The 23713-nt window shown below is 34.7% G+C and overlaps 1 protein-coding gene and 1 long non-coding RNA gene across 4 annotated transcripts in view; one reads left to right on the forward strand and one right to left on the reverse strand.

The window, feature by feature from the left end:
* The window catches only part of LOC118188587 (rho GTPase-activating protein 12-like), a 131158-nt gene that overhangs the window by 21547 nt on the left and 85898 nt on the right, over positions 1-23713 (forward strand). For all 3 annotated transcript variants that reach the window (XM_035359063.2, XM_035359065.2, XM_035359064.2), the window contains one exon: positions 20365-20595. In XM_035359063.2, coding sequence (XP_035214954.2) covers positions 20365-20595 — 231 coding nt within the window. The remainder of the gene's footprint in view (positions 1-20364; positions 20596-23713) is intronic.
* The window catches only part of LOC118188588 (uncharacterized), a 64719-nt gene that overhangs the window by 15828 nt on the left and 25178 nt on the right, over positions 1-23713 (reverse strand). The window lies entirely within an intron of this gene.

The following is a 23713-nucleotide window of genomic DNA, read 5'->3' on the forward strand; positions in this document are numbered from 1 at the left end:
AAATTACATAGTAAATTGGAGCTTATTAAGGATTTCAAAAACATTATAGCAAAAGATAATTTAAGAGTAGTAAATTTCTAGAAATATGTAGGCTATCTGGAAAGTAAGCTCTGATTTCTTATAAAAATCACAGATTTTTTTAAAAAAACTTTTTTTTATGACTCTGGGATCGTGTGAGAAACCATGTTTTGTTTCCTGTGACAGTCCTTTCTAAAAATTATCTCCTTCATTATGGAGCAAAATATCAAGCACAAGCTATTTTTTTTTTTTTTTGGTGTTCATCAATCAGTAAGCAGCCTGGGAACCTATGTGAGCACAAGTTCTGAAACTGCAACTTTTCAGAGAGTTTTGTGCAAAGTTCTTCAAGCCTGATTTGGAAATTCCAGTGCTAAAGTTGAAAATGTCAGTTTTCATAAATCTTTTCATGTATGGCATTGGCAAAATCTTCTGTGATCACCGATGTTAGCCTGATGTGTTAGCCTGATAAAATTGTGGTTCATCATTGACATTTTTCGATTCATCCTTGAAAACTGTTACCTACTTACGCACTTTGCTGTCGCTCATAGCATTGAGGCCATACATCACTTATCTGACAATGAATTTCCACTGCTGGAATGTTCCTTGCTGTCAAAAACCAAATCTCTGACTTTATTTCAGAGTCGGTGGGCTGGTCAATTGTTTTAAACATTCTGAATTGACACTGTACACAGCACACTGCAACAGTACCAATGCAAATGGTGCCGTTTGATCAGCAAGGCATGCCAGGAGTGAATGCATGTTTCAGTGTTAGCGCACCATTAAATTAGCTACGGTGATTCGGACCTTAGTTTCCAAATAACCCTCATATGTTATTAAAAATTAGTGCAAATTTAGCCTTAAAATATGTTGCATATTTATACTACTGTATATGAAGTTATGTAAAATTATTGAGCACTGAAAGAATAGTCCATACAAGCAGTGTGCTGTGATGAATGTAGAAGTATAGGTTCTGTTACAGAAGCATAGGTTCTGTTAGGAAATGAATCAAGGAATTCACCCCAAACATCATTTTTGAATTTTAAATACAGTACAAAGTCCAAAATCTGGACCACCAGCAACATTTTTTGCACAAATTTTTTTGTATGCTTTATGTATTTGATATTTTTTCATAATGAAACGTGACGAGTCCTGATTCTTAATTTCACTTCAGCACTAAATAGCCATATTGAAGAAACAATCATTTAGTTGCATAAATCTCTGTGATCAATAATTTAATCTATAGCCTTCTTTTTGCTTAGCATACATCTGAAACTGAAACATTTGACAGAGGCTGTTTTAGCATACATCTCAAACTGAAACATTTGACGGAGGCTGTTTGCACATCTTTTAGACAATATTCATTGTAATTACAGAAATATTTTACCTAAAATTTTTATGTTTTAAATATTCTACAGTCAAAAGTCGTTAATTCGGACACCCATAATCCGGAATGATCTATAATCCGGATCTCAAAGGTAAAAACTTTCTGCGCATGCACCGCGTTGACACATGCGCATGGCATTTACGCGTGCGTGTAAGACCTCTACGACTGCGCATATCCGTGTTTTCGCGTGCACGTTTAATGTATAACGAACGGTATAAGCTAAAATTATCTAATTATCTATTTGAGTTAATGTTGATGATTGCGTTGTTCCTTAATCTTCGAACTGGATCTGGCTTATTACATTTTTCGGACTGTAAGAACAATTTTATAAAAGTAAACTTGAACTTTCAATTATGTCAAATAGAATTTCTGATGATGGAGCTCCCAAAGGATCTACAAAACGAAAGTATGTTTCGATGTCCATCAAACAAAAAGTGGAATTGCTGCAAAAAATGGATAAAGACATGAAGAAGGTGACAGAGAGGTTAGTGAAAACGAAAAAATTTCGATTGACAAGTTAGTCGGTATTCTCGGCACAGCAATTACGGGACTTGAGCAGCGGAACTTTGTAACTGAACAAGAAATTATGTCTGCTTATAGAATTAAAGAGAAAGTGTTATCACATAAAACGAAGCAACTTAAACAACTTACATTGAAAGAAATGTTTAATAAAGTAAACAAATAAATATTAAGTTTTTTTTTTTTTGTAAATTTTGATACCCTTTAGATCACAATTGTTCTTTATTTCATAAATTACGGTTTCATATTTTTAATTTTAGAATTTCTGCATGCCATCTTACCAGATTTAAACTGATGATCTATAATCCGGAAAAATCGATAATCCGGAATCGCTGAAGTCCCAACGAGTCCGGATTAACGACTTTTGACTGTATTTGATAGCCATTATTATTCTTCACTATTTTTATACACCATAATGCCTTTTGTAGTATTGGAAAAAGTATTTTATTCCATTAATCCCAAGGCACAAAAACACATTGGTGATAGATCAGGAGATTTAGTAGGGATACGGGTGAACTGTATGGCCTTGATACCCATTTCTTGTTTAATTTTTTCCAGGAAATTAGCAGTAGATTTTGATGTGTCGCTGTGTGCTTTATCTTGATGCAATTCTACTGATTGACCACATTGTGTGTAAAGAGAAGGTATTTCATATTTGAAATCTGGGTGTAGAATATGTTTTTGATAATATATGGAGTTGATCTTAACATTTTTCTCCACTCTCTTTATTTTCAATTTGCCTTTGTATAAAAAACCAGCAACAATCATAAGTCCCTTAAAAACTTTCTTTGGATTCCTTGAACCATGTTTTAATCTTTTTTTTCTCGTCTTTATAAATGAATTCCTTTTTATTGCAGTCATTTAAGTACATCCAAGATTCATCTATTGTGACCATTTTTCCATTTTTGTCTGTATAAATGTTTCTCAAAGAATTTTGCTGCACATTCTGTGATTGGCGATATGTTGTGGAGAAAGATGATGCACACTATGTTTTTTCACTTTAAGATTCAAATCAGCAGATCATGTAGTTTACAGTTGATACTCAGCATTTTAATGATTTTCCAAGTGTCCTTTGACCTTGATGGATTTTTTTAACGTTAAAGGTCTTATTTTTACAACATTCCAAACATAGGCCCACCAGTGGCCGAGCGGTAAAGTCGCTGAACACTGGTAGTTCGGTCCGAGGTTCGAATCCCACGAACGGGCTGGTTGCATGGGCGTTTTCGTGGTTTTCCCCGTGTGTAACGTGTATACGAGCCAGATTACCTTAGAAAGTCCTCCACGAAGGCATCTCTCCTCTTAGACAGGATAGCCCTAGTGTGCTTTGCCATAATTAAATACACATTAAATACACACATTCCAAACATTTTTTTATTGAATGCGTGTTTAGAAAAAATTTTCCACTTGAAGCTAAATTTTGATGTTCTTTTTCCCTTTATTGTTTACAACATTACTTATCGTAGCTTGAAATATTGAAAAACAAAGGTTTCCAAAAAATTTTTAATAGCTGTATACGAATAATTTTCATCGGAAGGAACACAAACAGTGTTCCATCCATTGCATCTTTAAAAGTGACATTTTGCATGAAAACAAAACTGTCAAGTAGCAGATGATAATTTATACTTTCAAAAATATAGTTGTAGTTATAAAAAGCATTCCAAATGGATGATTTTTTGTATAGCAAAGCAAAATTGTCTAAAAAATATGCAAACAGCCTCTATACATCGAAATATAGTTGATTCTACGCCTACTTAATAATTTATATTGTTGATGCTAACCTGGTGAATAATTTATTATTTTTTCACTTTTATCATTATGCGACCATGAACATGTAGCAGCTTGAGAAATAACTCAAAGAGCAATGTGTAAATAATTTTTTTTTTTAGTATTAGCTACTGAATACTAGAGAGCATGGTAACCTTTTATGTTAACATTAGACTTGGTGATGATTACAGACTTGAACTAATTGTTGTGAAAAATGTTAATCATGTTGACTAGGAAAAATTTAACAGAAATTTTTTTCTGCATGCAAAAAATAGATTTTATAAATGATACTCATAGGCCTATAGATTGCATTTAATGCTGTTTGAATTGAGAATAATTGATTTTTTTATTCAGATAAGCCCAGGACCAGTATCAGTGTTCATGTGGGTTCACTGGGCAGTAGTATTTATTTGCTTTAAGAGTACTTTTACATAATGAGCACTTAAAATATGGAAGAAAAAATGGTCAAAGTATATTTATGGATACCCCTTGGCAAAAATTGGCAATTTTTGGCAGTACATGGATTACGAGTTTATGTAATTCTTTCACTTGTTATTTTGGCTTTGTGTAGCATCAATTTTAGTGCCAAAGATTGCCTCTATACAAAGACAAAATAACAAGTCAAACAAATGCACAGACTCGGTATCCATACATTGACCTATTTTCACTAAAAAAATTCACAGAATTGCACAAACTAGGCATTATGCACTCCCTTGACTTTATCCATGTACACGTTGAGCTATTTTCACTTAAAAAAAAATCGGAGAATTACACAAACTTTGCATTGCGCGCTCCCTTGGCTTGGCGATAAATGAAACAACAACTTCGCGATAATACAAGGGGTACCCTTCACTCTACTCTAACCAAAAAAAAAAAATAAATAAATAAATAAATAAATAAAATAAAATAACTTTAATATTTGATTTCTGTTTTTCCAGAAGTTTTTGAAAAACTGTATTTCATATTTTTTGAAAGCTTTGGAGTATAAAGACTTTATTTGGATTTTATCATGTAGGACTTTTTTCTAGAGCTTACACTTTTCCTGACATCGTACAAAATTATATTTTTGGATAAAATTAAATTGGAAATGAATATTTCTCCAGTTTTGGGAAAATGCAAAATTTAGGGAGTTTGATAGCAGATTTTCTATCATTAAAATTGAATTCTTGATTTTTCCTTCAATGCTTGTACATTTTTTCCTTCTATGCTTGTACATTATTAACTGATCTGCACAAAAATTCTAAGTTGCATCTCTTTTGCATTCTTTTTCTGTCCTCAGCAAGAGGCTTTTAACTACAGTGCAAATTTGAAGATTTAGAATCATTCAAACTTTGAAACTTCAGTGACTTCAGAAATTTCAGACTTTAGATCATTAATTTAAATCTAGTAAAATGAGATGTAGAAAGTTGAACTTTTTAAAAGCTGAAGCCTTCGCTAATGTGTGTGTTTAAAATACCGAACCACCTGAACTGGTTTTCCAGAGTTACAGCAGTTTCCTCCCCTCCCCATCCATTAACGCACAAAAAAGAGTAAAGATTTCAAATGTCATCCTCTCTATTTCCTAAAAATAAAGATAAGAAACTACAAATAAATCCTTTTAGGGCAACGTGTCAGCAATTAACTGATACAATGCATTGGGGAAAATGCAGCTGCTACTGCATACTTTAGGGGAGGGAAGAAACCAACATCAGAATTTCCATCATTTCGGGTGATCGTGGTCGTTTGAATGAAAGGCTGTCTGGGATGTTATGGTCTTCAAAGGGTTTATGCCAAAAATATGAAATGTTTGTGAAATAATGAAGCATTTTGATCATTAAAGAACCAAAATTTAGTTGAATGGTAGCATTTTTTTTTGTTACATATCTTTCAGCATAAGTTGTCTAAGCAATTTATTTATTTGTGTTAATAATTTCTGTTTAATATTAGAAACGTGCAAACCAAATGTTCAAGTCCTGTGATTGCTGTGTTGAGAATTCTCCCTAAATAGCCAGTTCAGATCTTTTAATTATCAGCAACCTATATATCGCTCTTTTAGTGTTGGGGGTAGTGTTTTCTGGGCTTAAACCTGACTGTCCATTAACTGATTGATGATTTGAGCAGGATCATTGCAATGAAAACTTCCGTTATACAATCTTTCTTTAGCATTTTTTTGGCATGTTCCATGAATTGGAAAATTTCAGCTCTTTTTCGTCAAAGCCATAGTAGATGACACTTTATTATATGACCATGAACGTATAGCAACTTGAGAAATGACTCAAACAGCAATGTTGAAATTTTTTTTTTTTTTTTTTTTTTAATATTAGTAACTGAATACTAGAGAGCATGGTAACCCTTTATATTAACATTAGACTTGGCGATGATTACACACTTGAACTAATTGTTCTGCAAAGCGTTAATCATGTTGATGATGAAAAACTTAACAGAATTTTTTTTCTGCATGCAAAAATTAGATTTTGTAAATGATACGCATAGGCCTATAGATTGCATTTAATGCTGAGTGAATTGAGAATAATTGATTTTTTTATTCAGATAAGCCCAGTACCAGTACCAGGGCTCATGTGTGTTCACTGGGCAGTAGAATTTATGTGCTTTAAGAGTACTTTTACATAATTACATATTTGTGTATAACACTTCATCGACCTATTCAGTTTCCCCCCCCCTTTCTGGATGCAGCTATGATTTTCAACTAATCTGCCCCCTTTTTTTTAATGAAATAGATTTTTATGATTAGGGTTTTGTCAAGAGATGAACAAGTGGCTATCCTGTTTCTTCAGGCAAGAGGAAAGTTCTTCTGCGTGAAGAAAGACTATATTTGAATAGTTACCCCTGGTATTTAAAATAAGATTTAAAATCAAAATGCCATTTGAGCTGAACAGATTTCAATGTCGTTAATGATTGGGCAATTATCACTGCAATGGACAATTTCAGTTATATCATTTTCATTTAGTATTCTATACATATTCCATTAATCAGAAAGTTTCAGATTTTACTTGTGATATCTGAAATTCTTAAACTGATAGTTATCATCATCATAATATATGGTAGCTGGCTGTAAATAATGGCAAATGTTTTTTAAAATATATGCAAACTTGCCCTCTCATGATATTATGTATTCCACATAATTTATGTTAAATTGTTTCAAGAATTCTTGAATAGTCATACTACTGCATCAATTTAAAAAAAAAAAACTTTTCTTAGATTTGCAGATCAGTGAATGCAATTTTCTAATATTCATTAACTGATTGATAAATATACAGCTTTGAGTAAAGACTAAAAGGGAGACATTATCTTTTACAGAAACATTAATTTTGCTAATGTATTAACCTTTTTGGGATGTCACACCTTTGTTTAAAATGTTCCATCTGGACTAATGGAGGACAAAAGAAATTGTCCCACAGGATGGGGGTTTTGCATTGCTAAGCCTAACTTTGGGGTGGGGGGGGGAATCACAAAAAATGTTGAGGTCCTAACATCATAACTTTTGTTGCTATTTTAGATTATTACTTAAGCTATCATATATGTTAAAATGAGCATTTAATAATCTTTTTCCTTTCCTTTATATGAAAATATGTAAAACAAATTGCTTACTCTGAGAAATAACTTTGAGCCACTATTCAAATTATTCTTTGTGACTGACACCTCTAGTGTCGCAATACGAATGCCCCCGTCTGTCCCTCCTAACCATTACCTTGTATTCTGAAAACCAACAAAATAGAACTGAGGTCCTATTCCATTATTCCATGCACCATTATTCAGGCATGACAACTGCTTTAAGCACTCTAATTTTTTCAAAAAACCTGCTGGTGACCCAAGGCAGCCGTTGAAGATTACCAAAGGAAACCAGCTGGCTATTCAGAACAGGCAGTAACCACTGGTAGGTGGATCACCCATCTGGAACTGAGACTGAACTACAAGCTTTTTAACCGCAACAACTTTAATATACACTATTGGAGCTGGAATTTACCACAGCTGCTGGTATCAGACTTGCCCTCCATTTGATCCCTGTTAAAGGATTTAGAGTGTACTCATTCGAATTATGGGGTCTCAAAAGAGTCCTGTATTGTTATTTGGGATACCTGAAAAAGGGGAAAAGTGTCGAAGGGATACCTGATATGCATTGTCTCCCATCCTCGGGCCTGTGGTATGCAAGATGGCTTGATGAAAGGGATATACTCAATTATTTGTGTATAACACGGGCATAAAACAAGCTAATATATTGTTGTTCTCAGATCAGATGAGATGACCCGCTGAATTTAAGCATGTAAATAAGTCAACAACCAACAGGGGTTTCCTTAGTAGCGGCGAGCGAACCAGATGAGCTCAGCATGGAATTATGCACCCTTTGGGTGCTGGAAAATTTTGCATATAGGAGTGAGCGTTCCAGAAGTTGACTTTGCAGCAAATCTCCCTGACAGGGGCTGTTACTCAAAGCGGGTGTGAGGCTCTTAGCTGCTAGGTCTCCTTCAGATGTGATCTCCTGGGAGTCAGATTGCTTGCAAGTGCAACCCTAATTGGGTGGTAAACTCTACCTAAGTCTAAATACTGCTGTGAGACCGATAGCAAACAAGTACCGGGAGAGAAAGTTACAAAGAACTTTGAAGAGAGAGTTCAAGACTACAGGAAACTGCTCAGAGGTAAACAGGTGGGCCCTCGAAATCCTGTGGTGGGAGAATTCTTTAACGAGGATCAATTGGAGGGCAAGTCTGGTGCCAGCAGCGGTGGTAATTCAAGCTCCAATAGCGTATATTAAAGTTGTTGCAGTTAAAAAGCTCATAGTTGGATCTCACTTCCAGATGGGTGGTCTGCCTACCGGTCTTTACTGCTTGTTCTGAACAGCCAGCCGGTTTCCTTTGATGATCTTCATTGGTTGTCTTGGATGACAGGTAAGTTTACTTTGAAAAAATTAAGAGTGCTCAAAGCAGCCATGATGCCTGAATAATGGTACATGGAATAATGGGATAGGACGTCGGTTCTATTTTGTTGGTTTTCCGAATACGAGGTAATGATTAAGAGGGACAGACGGGGCATTCATATTGCGATACTAGAAGTGAAATTCTTGGACCATCGCAACATGAACTACTGCCAAAGCATTTGCCAAGAACGTTTCCAGTAATTAGGAATGAAATTTAGAGTTTCAAAGGCGATCAGCTACTGCCCTAGTTCTAACATAAACCATGCCAAACAGCGATCCGGCTGTATTTCTCAAATGATACGCCAGGCAGCTTCCGGGAAATCAAAGCTTTTGGGTTCTGGAGGGGGGGAGAAGTATGGAAGCAAAGCTAAAATTTAGAGGAATTGATGGAAGGGCACAAACAGGAAGGATTGACAGATTAAGAGCTCTTTCTTGATTTTGTTTGTGTTGGTGCATAGCCGTTAGTTGGTGGAGCGATTTGTATAGTTAATTAACGATAGCGAACGAGACTAACCTATTAAATAGATTCTCTGATCCTTCAAGTTGGACGTTCTTCTTAGAGGGACAAGTGGTGTTTAGCCGCATGAGACAGAGCAATAACATATCTGTGATGCCTTTTTGCACTCCTGCTGCTTTCTTTGGATGTGGTAGCCATTTCTTAGCTTCCCTAACTGGAATCAAGCCGTGATTCCCCGTCACCTGTTACAACCATGGTAGGCACATAACCTACCATCGACAGTTGATAGGGCCGGCACATGAAAGATACTTCGCCGGTACAAACCCGTACAATCAGCCCAAAGTTATACAGAGTCATTACACGATATAGACACAATGTCCGATTGGTTTTGGTGTAATAAAAGTGCTTGTCTCTAGAGAGACAAAGCTCTGCTGCATGTAGTATCTCTAGAATTGCCACAGTTATCCAAGTAGTAAGGTATGATCCAAGGAACCATAACTGATTTAATGAGCCATTCGCAGTTTCGCCATAATACGGCATATACACTGCAGAAAAAAAAGGGTCATTTTGATATCTCCCGTTCTACTGGGCTGATTGACAAAATTCAAATTGCGTTTTTCATGTCTTGAAAGTGCGACTTAAGATATATATTAGATTTATGTATAGCATTGTTCTAACATAGGTATTTTGACACAAAATCGAACTTTTTCTGAAATAACATACCAACGTTTTTCCATATTTCAATTCTATGACTCAAATTATGCATAGATATTAAATTTTGTAAAATTTGGTGCGAAATTTACGAAGAAATTCAAAAATTTATCATGGCTACATTTTTTTCAGTTTGCGCCAAGAATAATTCATTTGGCGAACTTCTTTCGCCAAATTCTATGGCAACCCATTTTCTTTTCCCTTCCAGAGCGAGGAAAAAAGGCGCCTTGTTCCTTCTTACCTTTCTACATTGTGCATTGTTACCTACCCTTTTACATTGTGCATGAGCGGAAAAAATGTCACATCGTTCCTACTTTCAAATAATTTTAACAAAGTGTCTAAACCACATTTGATGTTTTATTGCTTTCAGCAAATATGCCAAATTTCAAAACGGGCTAATATATAAATTCACATATATCTTCAGAAATTTTGAATAAAAAAACTGTAATTTTTAGCATGTGTGCTTAGAAATACGTCTCCTTTAAGAAGATGGTAAAAATTTTATAGATTATGAATCAAGATTTTTTTTTGAAAAATTCATAAAAATTATTTAAAAATACAAATTTTAAAAATAAATCATAAAAAATGGGTGAATTTTATTTGGAATGAACCCGAGTTTCTGAAAACTCAAAAGGGTTTAATAAAAAAAGAGAGATTAATATATACCAAACTCAATTAACATTGAGGTTCTAAACTTTTGAGCACTAATTTTTTAAAAACTACTCATGCAGTTTTTACAAAACTTGGTAGTTTGGTGTAATTTAAGTCGTAGAATAGAAATATGGAAAAAAAGTTGTATGCTATTTCAGAAAAAGACATATTTTTGTCTCAAAATACCTATATTAGAACAATGCTATATATAAATCGAATACACAGGCATGAAAGTTTTCCGCATTTTCGTGGAATTCCGCTTTTTTTGCACGTCACCCGGGCTGTTTCTGAGATCGACGCAGAACCGTTGAGAAATCGCAACCGGCAAATGTGTGTGTGTGTGTGTGGGGGGGGGTAAATGAAGGACATGCTCTCTCTCTTCCTCTTTTCTTTGTAAAAAAACTTTACATCATGCCATCGTATAATATTACACCGGGTTAGCGATCAAACGCGGGCACCCCTTGTTGCGAACTTTTTTTCGAGTTTGCCTGAGCTGAGATCGCGAAATCCGTTGTTTCACATCAAGGCGAAGTAGGTGGGGCTTATGTGAAAAGGCGGAACTAGATGCATACGAATATCGAATCAAAGAAGAGCAAGCAACCGTCAAACGAGATCTGACTTCAACAATTTCAGTGATCAGTGCTGGCACCATCTCTCAGACATAGAGATAACCACTTCATTCTCTAGTACACAAAACTCTACGTAAAAATTTAAGGAATGCTCATAAACTGTACAAAGAAGAGCTAGAGATAAAAAAGGAGGTAGGAGAATCTTAAAAAAAAAAAAAAAAAAAAAAAAAAAAAAAGCAATTAAACATTGCAGAAAATAAAGAAGAAAATAAAAAAGTATCAATGGATTGTATAAAAGCTGCTGAAAAGAAATTGAGACTAGCTCGCAAACGGAAATTAGAAAAGTTGGCTGCAAAAGTAGCAAAAAAGAAAAACCTTTTTCCCTAAAAATTTTTAATCAGGATCGAGTGAGACTGAGACAAAATAGTTATTTTTTGTATTCCTCCTTTAACTGTATGTTATTTTGTAACTATATTATCTCACATGACTTCTTTTTTCATTGCTTGAAAATGAGCAGTAATATATAACATAAATATGTATATTAAGGTGTTGTAATGTTGTGTACAGTATTCATGTATCAACTGTTAAATTAAGTTACATAAAGAAGATCTCAAAGAAGGTTAATTCATTACAATCTCTTGGTGATTTATTGATTTTTTTTTTTTTTTTTTTTAACAAGTGGAAGATAAAATTAATAGCAAAATAGTAAGTACAAGTATTATTTTAGTTTAATTATATGTATCTGTTATGTTTAATACTTTTTATATTAAAAGGAGTTTTTTTGAGGTCGTGCGTGTGTAATTAGTTTTTGTGTAATTTTGTGTGTGTGCGTTGTTCAGCTTTTTTTGCTAACTTGCACTTTCATGCCTGAATACATATCCTTAGTCGCACTTTCGAGAGATGAAAAACGCAAGTTGGATTTCGTCAATTGACCCAGTATGAATGTTAGATATGGAACTGCCCCCTTTTTTTAGTGCAGTGTACTTAGACATGCATGGCTTAATCTTTGAGACAGCTTTTTTACATTCATACAACATTCGAGCTGCAAGCAACTTGAATCCACCATTTCATAGCGCACACCTTGGAAATGCGCTGGGAATGTTATCTCGTGCTTTCAGTAGCGGTTCAAAACTCACTACATCCTCTATGGCATCAGCGCTGGGAGGTAGAAAGCATGAGATAATATTCCATGTGTATGAAATAAAAGATGGAGCACATTCCCAAGGTGTGCGTTACAAAATGGTGGATTCGAGTTGCTTGCAGCTTAAATGTTCTATGAACGTAAAAAAGCTACGTGGTTGATCCTGCGTGTAGTCATATGCTTGTCTCAAAGATTAAGCCATGCATGCCTAAGTACATGCCATATTAAGGCAAAAAAATCCCATGTTTCAATTTTTATTATTACTTGTCTGGACTCATGCAACGGCATGGGGCCGAGCTAGTCGCAAACGTGTTGTGGAAGTTTTCAGTTCTCAGCGTGGCCTTGAGAAGACGAAGGGGCTCCCTAGGGACAAGTGAACTAACACGCTGGTCATTTTTATATATCTTGTATATATTTAATTTCTGAGGTTACGGCTCTTTTTACTGTCCTCGTTTTTTTAGCATCGTCTCTCCCGCCCTCGAGCAACCTCTTAAGTGGTATGCTTCTCAGCCAAGGGGATACGAGACCTTAGGTCGACGGAGTTTTACGCCCGATACGACCAAGTAGGAGTGAGCTCTTTTGGCAAGTCTCATCCAACCTTGACGGGCGAGATCCCAGGTATCACCGGAGATTGTTCATGTTCTAAAAATCAGTGCTTACAATGTCCTGCATAATGGAATTGACAGAAGGGCATCACCAGGAATGGAGCGTGCAGCATAACATTCTTGGCAAATGCTTTCGCAGTAATTTATTTTGCAATGGTCGGATTACCAGTCTGGGACTGAGATCCAACAACGAACCCCTAGAAGTCGACTGAAGTCGCGAGCTCCCCATAGCTCCTGCCGAGGATCCTACCAGAATATTGCCCCTGTGAAGGAGTACTCATTGTATACTGGGCACCACGATGTAGGTAAGAGACCACTTGAGATTTCAAAAGTTTCATTCAAAGTTTTTCTGTGCTTCCATGTTGCTCAGCGGCACACAGTACAGGGAAGGAAGGGGAAGCTTCCTCTCTGGAGCGTACTGCACTACTTGGATAGTGGCAATTCTAGAACTAATACACGCAGCAGAGCTCTGACCCTCTGGGGACCTGTGCTTTTATTAGACGAAAACCAATCAGACCTTATGTCCATATCATGTAGTGACTGTATAACTTTGGACTGATTGCGAGGCTCATCTCGGCGACATATCTTTCAAGTGTCGTCCTTATCTACTGTTGATGGCAGGTTAAGCACCTATCATGGTCGTAACTGGTCACGGAGAATCAGGGTTCAATTCTGGAGATTCTGGTTCTGAAAGGGTAATAACAGACTGAACAAAATAATAAGAAGATCATATCAGAAAGTTAAGAGAGAGGGCAGTTTGCAATGCCATTTGAGCTTAAGTTAATCGAAATGCAATTGTTCCCCCTTCTCTGCTATGCAAAGAAAAGAAACTAGTAAGTACAATGCTCTATTTTAAAAAACATTGCTGTTTGAGCTTCATTTATTCTGCAAAGGGCTCCTGCAAACTTTCAAGGGCAGAAAATTAAAATGATTTTCACCAGCTGGTCAATGCTTAAAGATGAAATAATGTCCAGGATGATTCTATACTATAATAGATAATGATGTTTCTAGGCAAAAGAAATCTTGAGTAATCAGGGCAAAAATTGAAATGTAGTACACTTCCTTTTTCTTGAGCATCATATTTTCAATTGTTAAAAAAAAAAAAAAAAAAAAAAAAAAATGGAGGTCGGAGTAATAAATTATTTGGTTATTAAACATCCAGATTTCAGACTTTTTGCTGTATTAACCTTCTAAAACTAGGTTTAAATTCTCATAATATAACCTTTAGGATGGTGCGATCCAAAAAACTGTTTCTCCCTCCTTTACTGTTTGTTTCCTAATGAGAAAAGTCATTAGGGTGGTCGTTTGTCTCCTCCATAGATGCAGTAAAATTTACATGTTTGCCGCGCGCTGGACAATAGTCTGGAATATTTGCGACTTTTTTGAGGTTTATTTTGATTTAATTTAAACTAAACTGCATTTATTTATTAAGAGCAAAATGTATATAATATTTATATAACATTTACTAATTCTGATAAGTCTTGGTAATAATTTGTGAATTTTTTGTTTTTCTAGAAATTAGGAAAAGAGAACAAACAGAACATGACAAAATATAACAAATATGAACTAGCTTTGTATGCCTGCAGGTCGGAATGCAATATTTGATAATTTATTTTCATTAATAAAATAACAGTAATGAATAATTTAATGAAATAATAGTAATGAATTCATTAATAATCTTCATTACTGTTAGATGTTTAGAATATGATTCATTACTATTAGGTTTTGAGATGAACTTATACCAATAATAAAGCTTTAAAAATTTTTTTCCATAATTACGTTATTGTAATATAAAAAAAAAAAAATCAGAGATATATTAGTTGCATTTGATCATTTTAACAAATATTACTTCGGACTATCGGGCAAAGGCAGTATATCTGTAGAGAGAATTTTCTTTATTCTAACTGGAGTTTACTTTAGCAGTTAAAAAATTCTCCGAATACCCATATATGCAATCCATTTTATAGCTGCAATGTGAAGTGAAGTCTCATGAGATAATTTCTTAAATCTTTGCATTTTCGTGGTATCCGTAGAAAGAGAGAGAGAAAGCACTTTTAGGCTTCTTTTTAATATTTCTTGTAGAATTTTAATATATGATTTAAAATTTTAGAAAATATAAATTTATCAAAAATATTTTTCAGAACAGTTTTAAATGTCTATAAAGAATTCTACGTCAATTTTCTTCAGTAGGCGAATTTCATTAAAAACCATTGTTATATCCAAAGCTTGATTTTAAATGAAATGGATATACATATACATAATAAAATAATAAATAGAAAATAAATAAACATAATAAATTTTCTAATTTATTTTAAAAAGATTAATCTTTTATACTTTCAAAAAAATAAGGGCGTACAGGGTATTGACATTTACAGTGTAGGAAATATGTTTTTCATATTTCTTTCAGTGATCAAAACGATTACCCAGGAATATTTTCAAAGCAACTTTTTGTTAAAGTGCGAAAACTTCTCTTTGGCAGAATAAAGAATCAGAATGATGAACGGAGTGAAATAAATGTCTGAGAAATAATTCGATAGTGCTGCAATTCCATGTAAAATCATAAAATGAAACATTGAAAAATCCATGTAAAACTGTAATATGAAACATTGGAGAAAACTGCAATATAGTTTATTCACAATCACCTAAAATTTTTAATTTATGTATTGCTGAATGATAAACATAGGCTAGAAAATTAAATCGGTTATTTCAATGATTTTTCTTGGTCTATTTTTTACGGGCCCACCAGCGGAGAGTGCTAAAGTGGCTGAACACTGGTAGTTTTCTCGGGTTCGAATCACAGCGAGAATCACAGGCTCCATGGGCGCTTTCATAGTTTTTGTCGTAACGTCGGTATAAGCCAGCTTTACTGAGCAAGTCCTTGATGAAGGCATTCCTCCCCTTATACAGATAGCTGTTGAGTGCTTCGGTGTAATCCAGTGAACAAACCAAATAAGGCCAATCAAATCCCAGAGAACAGGTTGGTTACATATGGATTTTTCCATTTTATTTACTTAAAATCACAAAAGGATGAGAGAAAGTTGCATGCGTACTAGTAGAAATTCGAACGGAGTTAACATTACTGAACAGTTTTATGACCTCGGCAGCAAGAAAGGCCAAAGTAACATCTTATTAGATTTAAGCCTCAAGTGTAAAGCAGGCCCTAAAAAAGTAGTTTTGCCCACTTCGTAAAAAGAGCTTTAGAAACATTAAATCTCGAACAGAGTGCAAGATCGCTGCAATTTGAAACATAATTTTAAAATATATGCATCTTTAGCGAATGTTATTTGCCAAGTGAAAAACCTTTTTATTTATTTTATGGAGTTTATTATAACAAAGAAAGGCTTATTGTTTAGTCGAGGTTGACAAAGCAAGCTAAGATTAATTTTTAGAGTCATTTGGTTATTTAGATACTGGAGACGTGAAAAATGAGCAATGCCCTCCTCGGGGCTCGAACCCGGACCTCTCGAAATGTGCGCCAATTGTGCTAACCATTACACCGCGAAGGCATGCTGGAAGGAGGGAGAAAATACCTTATATACTTGCCCTTTTAAAGGGCGACAGGGGATTAGGAGATCCAATAGCTAAATCGTGGTGGTGAGGAATCACCATCCATCACCTTTTAGTTCGTGCACCACTATAGAGTCATTAGGTTATTTTTTGAAGCAGAAGAGATGAAAAAATGTGCAATGCCGTCGTCGGGACAGGAATCTGGATCTCTCAAAATACTCGCCAAATCTGCTAACCGTTACACTACGAAGGCATGCAGAAAGGAGGAAGAAAATATCTTATAAGTTGCCTCAAAATATGAATGCCTTCGTGGAGGAATCCACCAGATGAAAGAGCAGTAAAATCACTAAACACTGGTAGTTCAACCTGGATTAAAATCCAGACGAACATGAGAGATTTCGTGGCTTTCTTAATGTATAATTTGAATGCGAGAAAGTTTCCCTTAGAAAGTTTTCCACGATAAAATCTCTACCCATAGAGAGATAGCCCTTGAGTTGCTTTTCTGAATTAATTAATGTAACCTTAGTCACATTTGGAGAGAAAGCGATTTATAATCACATTACACATGGGGGGAATCCTATGGAGCCTGTTTATTCCCTTGTATTGAACCTATATTGAACTACCTGTTACCGAAATTGTCAATAGTTTTATCTACATAACAACTGAGTGTAGTGATGTAACTAAATCCCATATTTATTGGCTTAAGGGTAGAAGCTTAAATGTCAGACGGATTATTTAATTAAGTATACTAGTACTATTTGCTGAAAAGTGATGTTTCGTGAAAGACTGACAGAACTGGCTCACGTTCACGTTTTTAACGGGAAAACTACGAAAAGGATGATACAGATAGCTCATTCACCGGTATCTAAACCAAGTTGTTTTCACATGAAAAATTCAGAGTTATATATTCAATGTTTCGTTCGTTGTGATCATCTGAGTGTAGTTTTTTTTCAATTTTAAATTTTTGGCCCTTATAAAAAGGCCTTTAATAGAGACATGCTCTATTAAATTCTGATTTTGCTTTCTGATGTAAGATCAGTAATTTTTTGTTTTGTTTTTGCTATTATAGGAAGGTGCTTTGATTTAATTAACTATTGCTTTTTTTTTTTTTTTTTTTTTTTGAGTTAACTGTTTTTCTGAAATGACGTGTGATAAGCTTCAAAACAGTTTATGCAGAGTGCTACATCATATGCTGTACGTATGACAGTTGATCTCCGCTGTAAACCTTTTGCAGAACAAACAGCACATCTTCGTCTTTTCTTTGTATCAAAAGGGAAATGGGAGCATAGATACTTGCATTGTTTTTTTTTCGACTTGATGAAGATGGCGTATGAGCTTGAAGATCAGAATAATGAATCAGCTCTCTAATCAAATTCATGCGAAAAACTTTGTGATTCTTTACGATATTGCTTATTTTGCTTAGAATGTACGTGTTTAGCACTGTTAGGTCAAGTAGATGAAAAAATAGTTTTTTCGTCCACTCCAAGTTCTTCTGCCAAAAGTATAACTTTTGGCCATGCGATTGCTTAAATCAACATAGCTCATATTTTTGTTGTAACATGTTATGATCTCGGGCTTTGTCTGCTCATTGGCTATAACCATTAAATTGTGCATATTTGACAGCATGAAAACGTCACGCTTGTTTTTCCAGCGTAGAGCTGTCATCCCATTTGTGAAATGCACAGTGGTTTCTCCTCTATTCAATTTTCCTTTGCTTACATCTTTTGAGAAATGCTTCCTATTTGGACGAATAGTTCTACATGAATTTATTTTATTTTCATTTAATAAATAAACGAAAAGTTCTGGCAAGGAAAAGAAATTGTCCATATATAATTTATGGCCCTTTTTCTCTAATAGTGCCACTCATTTCTTTAACGACATTATAAGACGCTGAGAAGTTGGGATCCTTAGATTTATCTTTCCCAAGGTAAACTTCCATATCATAGGTGTACCCTTCCTTATCAGCGATCTCGTATAATTTTATACCCCACTGCTTGCGTTTCTTTGGGATATACTGTCTAAATATTACTCGCTCTTTAAATTTGACAATAATTTCGTCTATCGAGGGTTCTTCTGCGGGGCCGTAAATCTGTTTATAAGCTGTTTTTAAATGATCATAAACTTTTCAAAATTTCCACAGTCTGTCATAATTCATAATTTTATCGGGTTTTTCTTTATTGTTTTCAAAATGCAAAAATTTTTAAACCATTAAAAATCTGTCTCTTGACATTACCTTACGAAAAATTGGTGTGTCAATTAAATCATCCGTGGACCAATAATCTCGAATGCTGCCCTTTTCAACATGTCCCATGAATAAGACTAATCCAAAAAATTTCTGAAGCTCATCAAATGTAATTGGCGTCCAGTCGGTTTCATGCTTTCTTTTTCCGCTTATATCTGGCCGCAACTCTAAGATTTGAGAAGCATATTGATTAGTTTCTATGGTTAACATTTTAAACAATTCATCTGAAAAGTATAACTTAAAAAAATCAACAGCAAGATGAATTCCTGAAAATTCAGTTTTTATGCCAGGTTTACCAGTAAAGGTCAATATGTTTGCTTTGTCATGCTCACTTGGCTGTCTCCATTCAAATAAATTATTAGTGTTGCTTTTGAAGTTATCGGCAACTTTATCTTCATTAAAAGATTGATTAAAACATATTTCTTCTGTATCTGAACAGTCCGAATTGGTATCAGAAAAAGTTTCCTCTTCTAAATCTCTTAGCAACTTATTAATTTTGTCCTGACTGAGACCTTTGAAACGAGGTGCCATTATAAGAAGTGAATAAGAGTGCGATTTACACAGAAATCACGAGAAAAAGCTCTAATGATTGAAAGAGAGATAGCATCTGTTTTATTCTCAAGCACATTGGTGCGAGACGAAACATACAGTCTTCGTCAAAACCTTGCCAAAGAGATAAGAAGTGGGAAACATTAAATAGCCAGAGGCTGCTCTTAAGAGAAAACAGACCACCCAGAGAATCTAAAGATAGGCAATTACTGTAAAAGGGGGAACAGACAGCTTGCTACAGCAGTTGTACCATAGCCGGCTTAAGAGCAAGTAAATTTTGCGGTACTACAGTTGTACTGCTGGCTTAAGAAAGTTAACTTTTTCTGTCTGCTTCAGAAGTAGTTCATCATTGCTTATATTATACTAAACTAAAATTTGATCGATAAAAAAATCTAAGGCCCATGTATACTTATGATTTTTTCCTTATAGAATTGAGCTGGTTTAGAAGTGAAGATACTTGCCATCCCCTCATTCACCTTGCCTTAATTGATAAAGTGATCCGAAAATGCAAATTTATTAGTATGAGATTGGGACTAAGCAATGAGTAAGGAAAACATTTTCAGCCAAACTTTATATAATGTGTGACATTTGAGCAGAAGTTGCTCATACCTTATGAGGTATGTATTCTCTTGCAAAAATTGAAGAGAATTATTCCATATGCACCTCTCAAGAATTTTGTCAGTAAGGATCTGCTATTGCTAATGATACAGTTTGGAGATGATGCTGGTGTTTAATGGGAGCAGCTGTTAGGGTTATGCAATGTGAATCTGTCCAAAACACATTTTCGCATGTGAATTCTTATTTATGGTGATTTCTAGGATGTTTGTTTCTTCATCCAAGTTAATGCGAGCTTCATGTTGGTTTAGAGGCTCCAGCCTTCATTTGCTCTGGTAATGGTCACTGCATATCATTGCAGAGAAGCAAAGGGTAAGGCTCTTGATATCAATTACTAGTAAGTAGATCATTCAGTTGATGAAGCTATTTCCCAAAGCAAAAGTGTAGGTCTGTCTGATAAAAATGGTGCTGTGTACTTCTAAAATCTCTACAATCTCATATATTGTTTACACATGCCATATGTCTCCTATGATGTGCAGTCAAATGCCATCCCAAAAGGTTCAGTACGTAAGCTGAATGTTGTCATTATAAAAGCACGTGAATAAAAATATTTAATCAAATATGTAAAAACTAAACATGGAACAAAAAGCCAGCAGTTATGTAATTTTATATTTTTTATTTCCTGACTGTTTTCTATTTGACTTTTTTATGTTGGTTAATATGGTTAATATGTCACATTCTTTCTTATAGATCTCGCTAAAATTTGAATTTTTTTTTCAGTCCACTCCTTTAAACAGTGAACCGAGCAGCCCAAAATCTGTCCATTCCTCTTGCGTAGTGCCTGATCCTCCTCCAAAGCAGCTGAAACCAAAATTAAAGAAGCTAACTCATAGTAGTAATGAAAGTTTAGAATCCTCGCCATGTATGTTTACCATTCTTCCCCCAGGTTGGAGTCAAGAGTCAGACTCAAGTGGCACTGTATACTACCACAATGAAGCATCAAAGAAAAAGGTATTGATTATGAAATATATAAATGTAAACATTTATAATTTTGGCGGGGTCGGAGGGTTAGTTAAATGATGTGAATTTGTGTTTAGTTTTTCACTTCTGTAATGTATTTATAGGGGGGGGGACTGAGCTTTTAAAATATTTTCAGATAAATTGCTTTTAAACTTGGAAATAAAGTATTATGCCTATATATCATATTTGTTTGATTCTGAGATGCTCCTTTTCCCCCATATATAAACATTGCTAAAAATGGGATGGACCTTAGAATTGATGGTGTTTTGCCAGATTACTGTATTCCCCCCCCCAATTGCTGAATATTCCAAGCAGATAATTTTTTTAAATTGCTAATTCAAACTAGAATATTGTTACTTGTAATAAATCAAAGCAAATTATTAAAATGTTTTGTAGATGTGTTTGAGTACTTTTTCAGCATTTATTTTCTTGGAATCACTTTTTTGACAATATTGAAATCAAAGCAGTGCCTTAGAATTAATGGCATCTTAGAATGAAATATGAAGTGTGATTATTGTGTCAATTGATCCAGACTGTGTGTAAGTGTGGCTGCAAATTGCTAGAAAATGGGGAAACTACCTATTTAGCATCAGAATGCTGATACAGAATGTTCACTTACAGCCAGACCTGTTACAAATGCCAGATTTTAGGAATTATTGTACATCTTTTGTGCTAAATTCGGGTCAGGTTAATTTCTTTTCTTTGTGTTCAAAATTTAAGCCAAACTATGCTACTGATGGATTTTTGTAGTGGAATAAACTCATGCAGTGGAAATGACAACTGACTGCCATACTATTCTGCATCTATTCTCCTTCCCTCCTCTTTAGAACCTTTTTTTTTTTTTTTTTTTTTCCCCCATTTTAGCACAGAATATTAGACCAACTATAGTATATGAAGAGAAACATGCCTCAAATAAATCATAAGAGTGCTGAAACAGCCTGTGTTAGGCATAGATTTTTAGCACAGAAACGCTAATGATTTTGACATCGCACAAAGTCCCTCTTCATCAGGAGCAAAGAAATCTGCAACTGGAAAACTAAATTATGAACACATTTATACCCTAAGAAAGTCGAGAGAGTAGTGCCATCTGTTAAATATTTTCAGTTGCAGATTTCTTTGCTCCTGATGTAGAGGGATTTTGTTCGCTTTCAAAATCGATATTTTCTATGCTAAAAAATCTTTGCCTAACACAGTTTGTTGCTTCACTTTTATGATTTATAGTACACGTTCTGTTTTTTTAGGAGAAATCTTCTTCCAGAAAGCTGTTCTTGCTATTGATGTGTGGTAATAAATATCATAATTAACATCATATCATTCATTGTAAAGAAAGATTTGTTTGTCAAAACAGCCAAACTAGAACACAGAAATGAAAATAACTTTAGGAATATTAGTATTACTAGTCTATGTGCATTATCTTATTTCGTGTTTTAAATGCAATTTTCCCCCCACATTGCTTTGATGGTTTTAGTATGTTCAGTCAAGTTACTTATGAATTACGGATTGCATTTCTATTTATTTATTTACTGCATGTTGTATTATGATACTTTATAGACATCTCAGTTTTTATGAGAAACGGTGGTAGTTTTAATATTTATTTCTGCGCATCAGTAACAGGAATAACTGTCAATTGACCAATAAGTAGACTTTGTTTTTAAATACTCCTTTAACATATAAACTTTTTACATGTTCACTGCCCCCATAAGAAGTTAAAGTAATCATTGAGGTGCCAACTTAAAGACTAACTTATTTGTATTGTTTGTAAAGGCATTGGTTGTAAGTGCACTATATATAATTGGGAATGAGTTCACAAAAGTATGGTGAGGCTCATAGCACTATGGTATTTCGATATAAGCTCTATGCCATTAGCATCACTGTTGAGCTCATCGAAAAGTAGATCTGATTTACAGTGTTCAGTGTCATTCCATAAAACATGTAAGATACAGTACTGTATCTTACATGTTTTATGGTAACCTAAGTCTGTAATCCAGACTGATCGGGATTTCGGCGATTCTGGATTAGGATTTTTTCTGGATTATAGATAATCAATTTAAATCTGGTAAGATGGCATGCAGAAATTATACAATTAAAAATATGAAACCGTAATTTATGAAATAAAGAGCAATTATAATCTAAAGAGTATCAAATTTTACAAAAAAAAAAAGCTTAATATTTATTTGTTTACTTTATTAAACATTTCTTTCAATGCGCGCATGCGTAAAGCATACCGTAATGTATGCGCAGTCTTTATGCGCATGTGTAAAGTTTGTGGCTTTGAGGTTCAGATTATAGATCATTCCGGGTAATGGATGTCCGGATTACAGACTTTGTACTGTATAGAAAAATATTACATTAGCTGCACTTTGTCATCATCTTTTTCATTGTCTTTTGATCTACTGCCCTACCACTCTTTAGTTTACGTTTTTCATAGCAACGCACTCCAGCTTCTTTTCTTTCTGTTATTGTTGGCCTTCTACCCAGTCTCTACTAGCATGTCTTATTCGGATCCAGTGCCTCAACTGTTTTGTTTAATCCAGGCATTTCCAAAACTATCGATTCTCAGAATTATTTTATAAATATCTTTTCATTTTTCAGAGTTTTACACAGAATAATTGAATTCAACACAGAATAATTTACACTGCTGGCCATTAAAATTTCAACACCATGAAGAAAAGCAATTACAGAAAACAGGCATGAAAGTTTTCGCGGAATTCCGCTTTTTGAACGACACCCGTGCTGTTTCTGAGATCGATGCAGAACTGTTGAGAAATCGCGACCGGCAAATCTGTGTGTGTGTGTGGGGGGGGGTAAATGGAGGACATGCTCTCTCTCTCTTCCTCTTTTCTTTGTAAAAAAAAAAAAAAAACTTAACATCATGCCATTGTATAATATTACGCCGGGTTAGCGATCAAACGCTAACACCCCTTGTTGTGAACTTTTCGAGTTTACCTGAGCCGAGATCGCGAAATACGTTGTTTCACATCTAGGCGAAGTAGGTGGGGCTTATGTGGAAAGGCAGAACTAGATGCATACGAATATCGAATCAAAGAAGAGCAAGCAACCATCAAACGAGATCTAACTTCAATAATTTCAGCGATCTGTGCTGGCACCA

This window comes from Stegodyphus dumicola, chromosome X1, assembly GCF_044657685.1.
Source record: "Stegodyphus dumicola isolate Sdum_Otavi_A_Nest chromosome X1, ASM4465768v1".
In the NCBI taxonomy this organism is placed as follows: Eukaryota; Metazoa; Arthropoda; class Arachnida; order Araneae; family Eresidae; genus Stegodyphus; species Stegodyphus dumicola.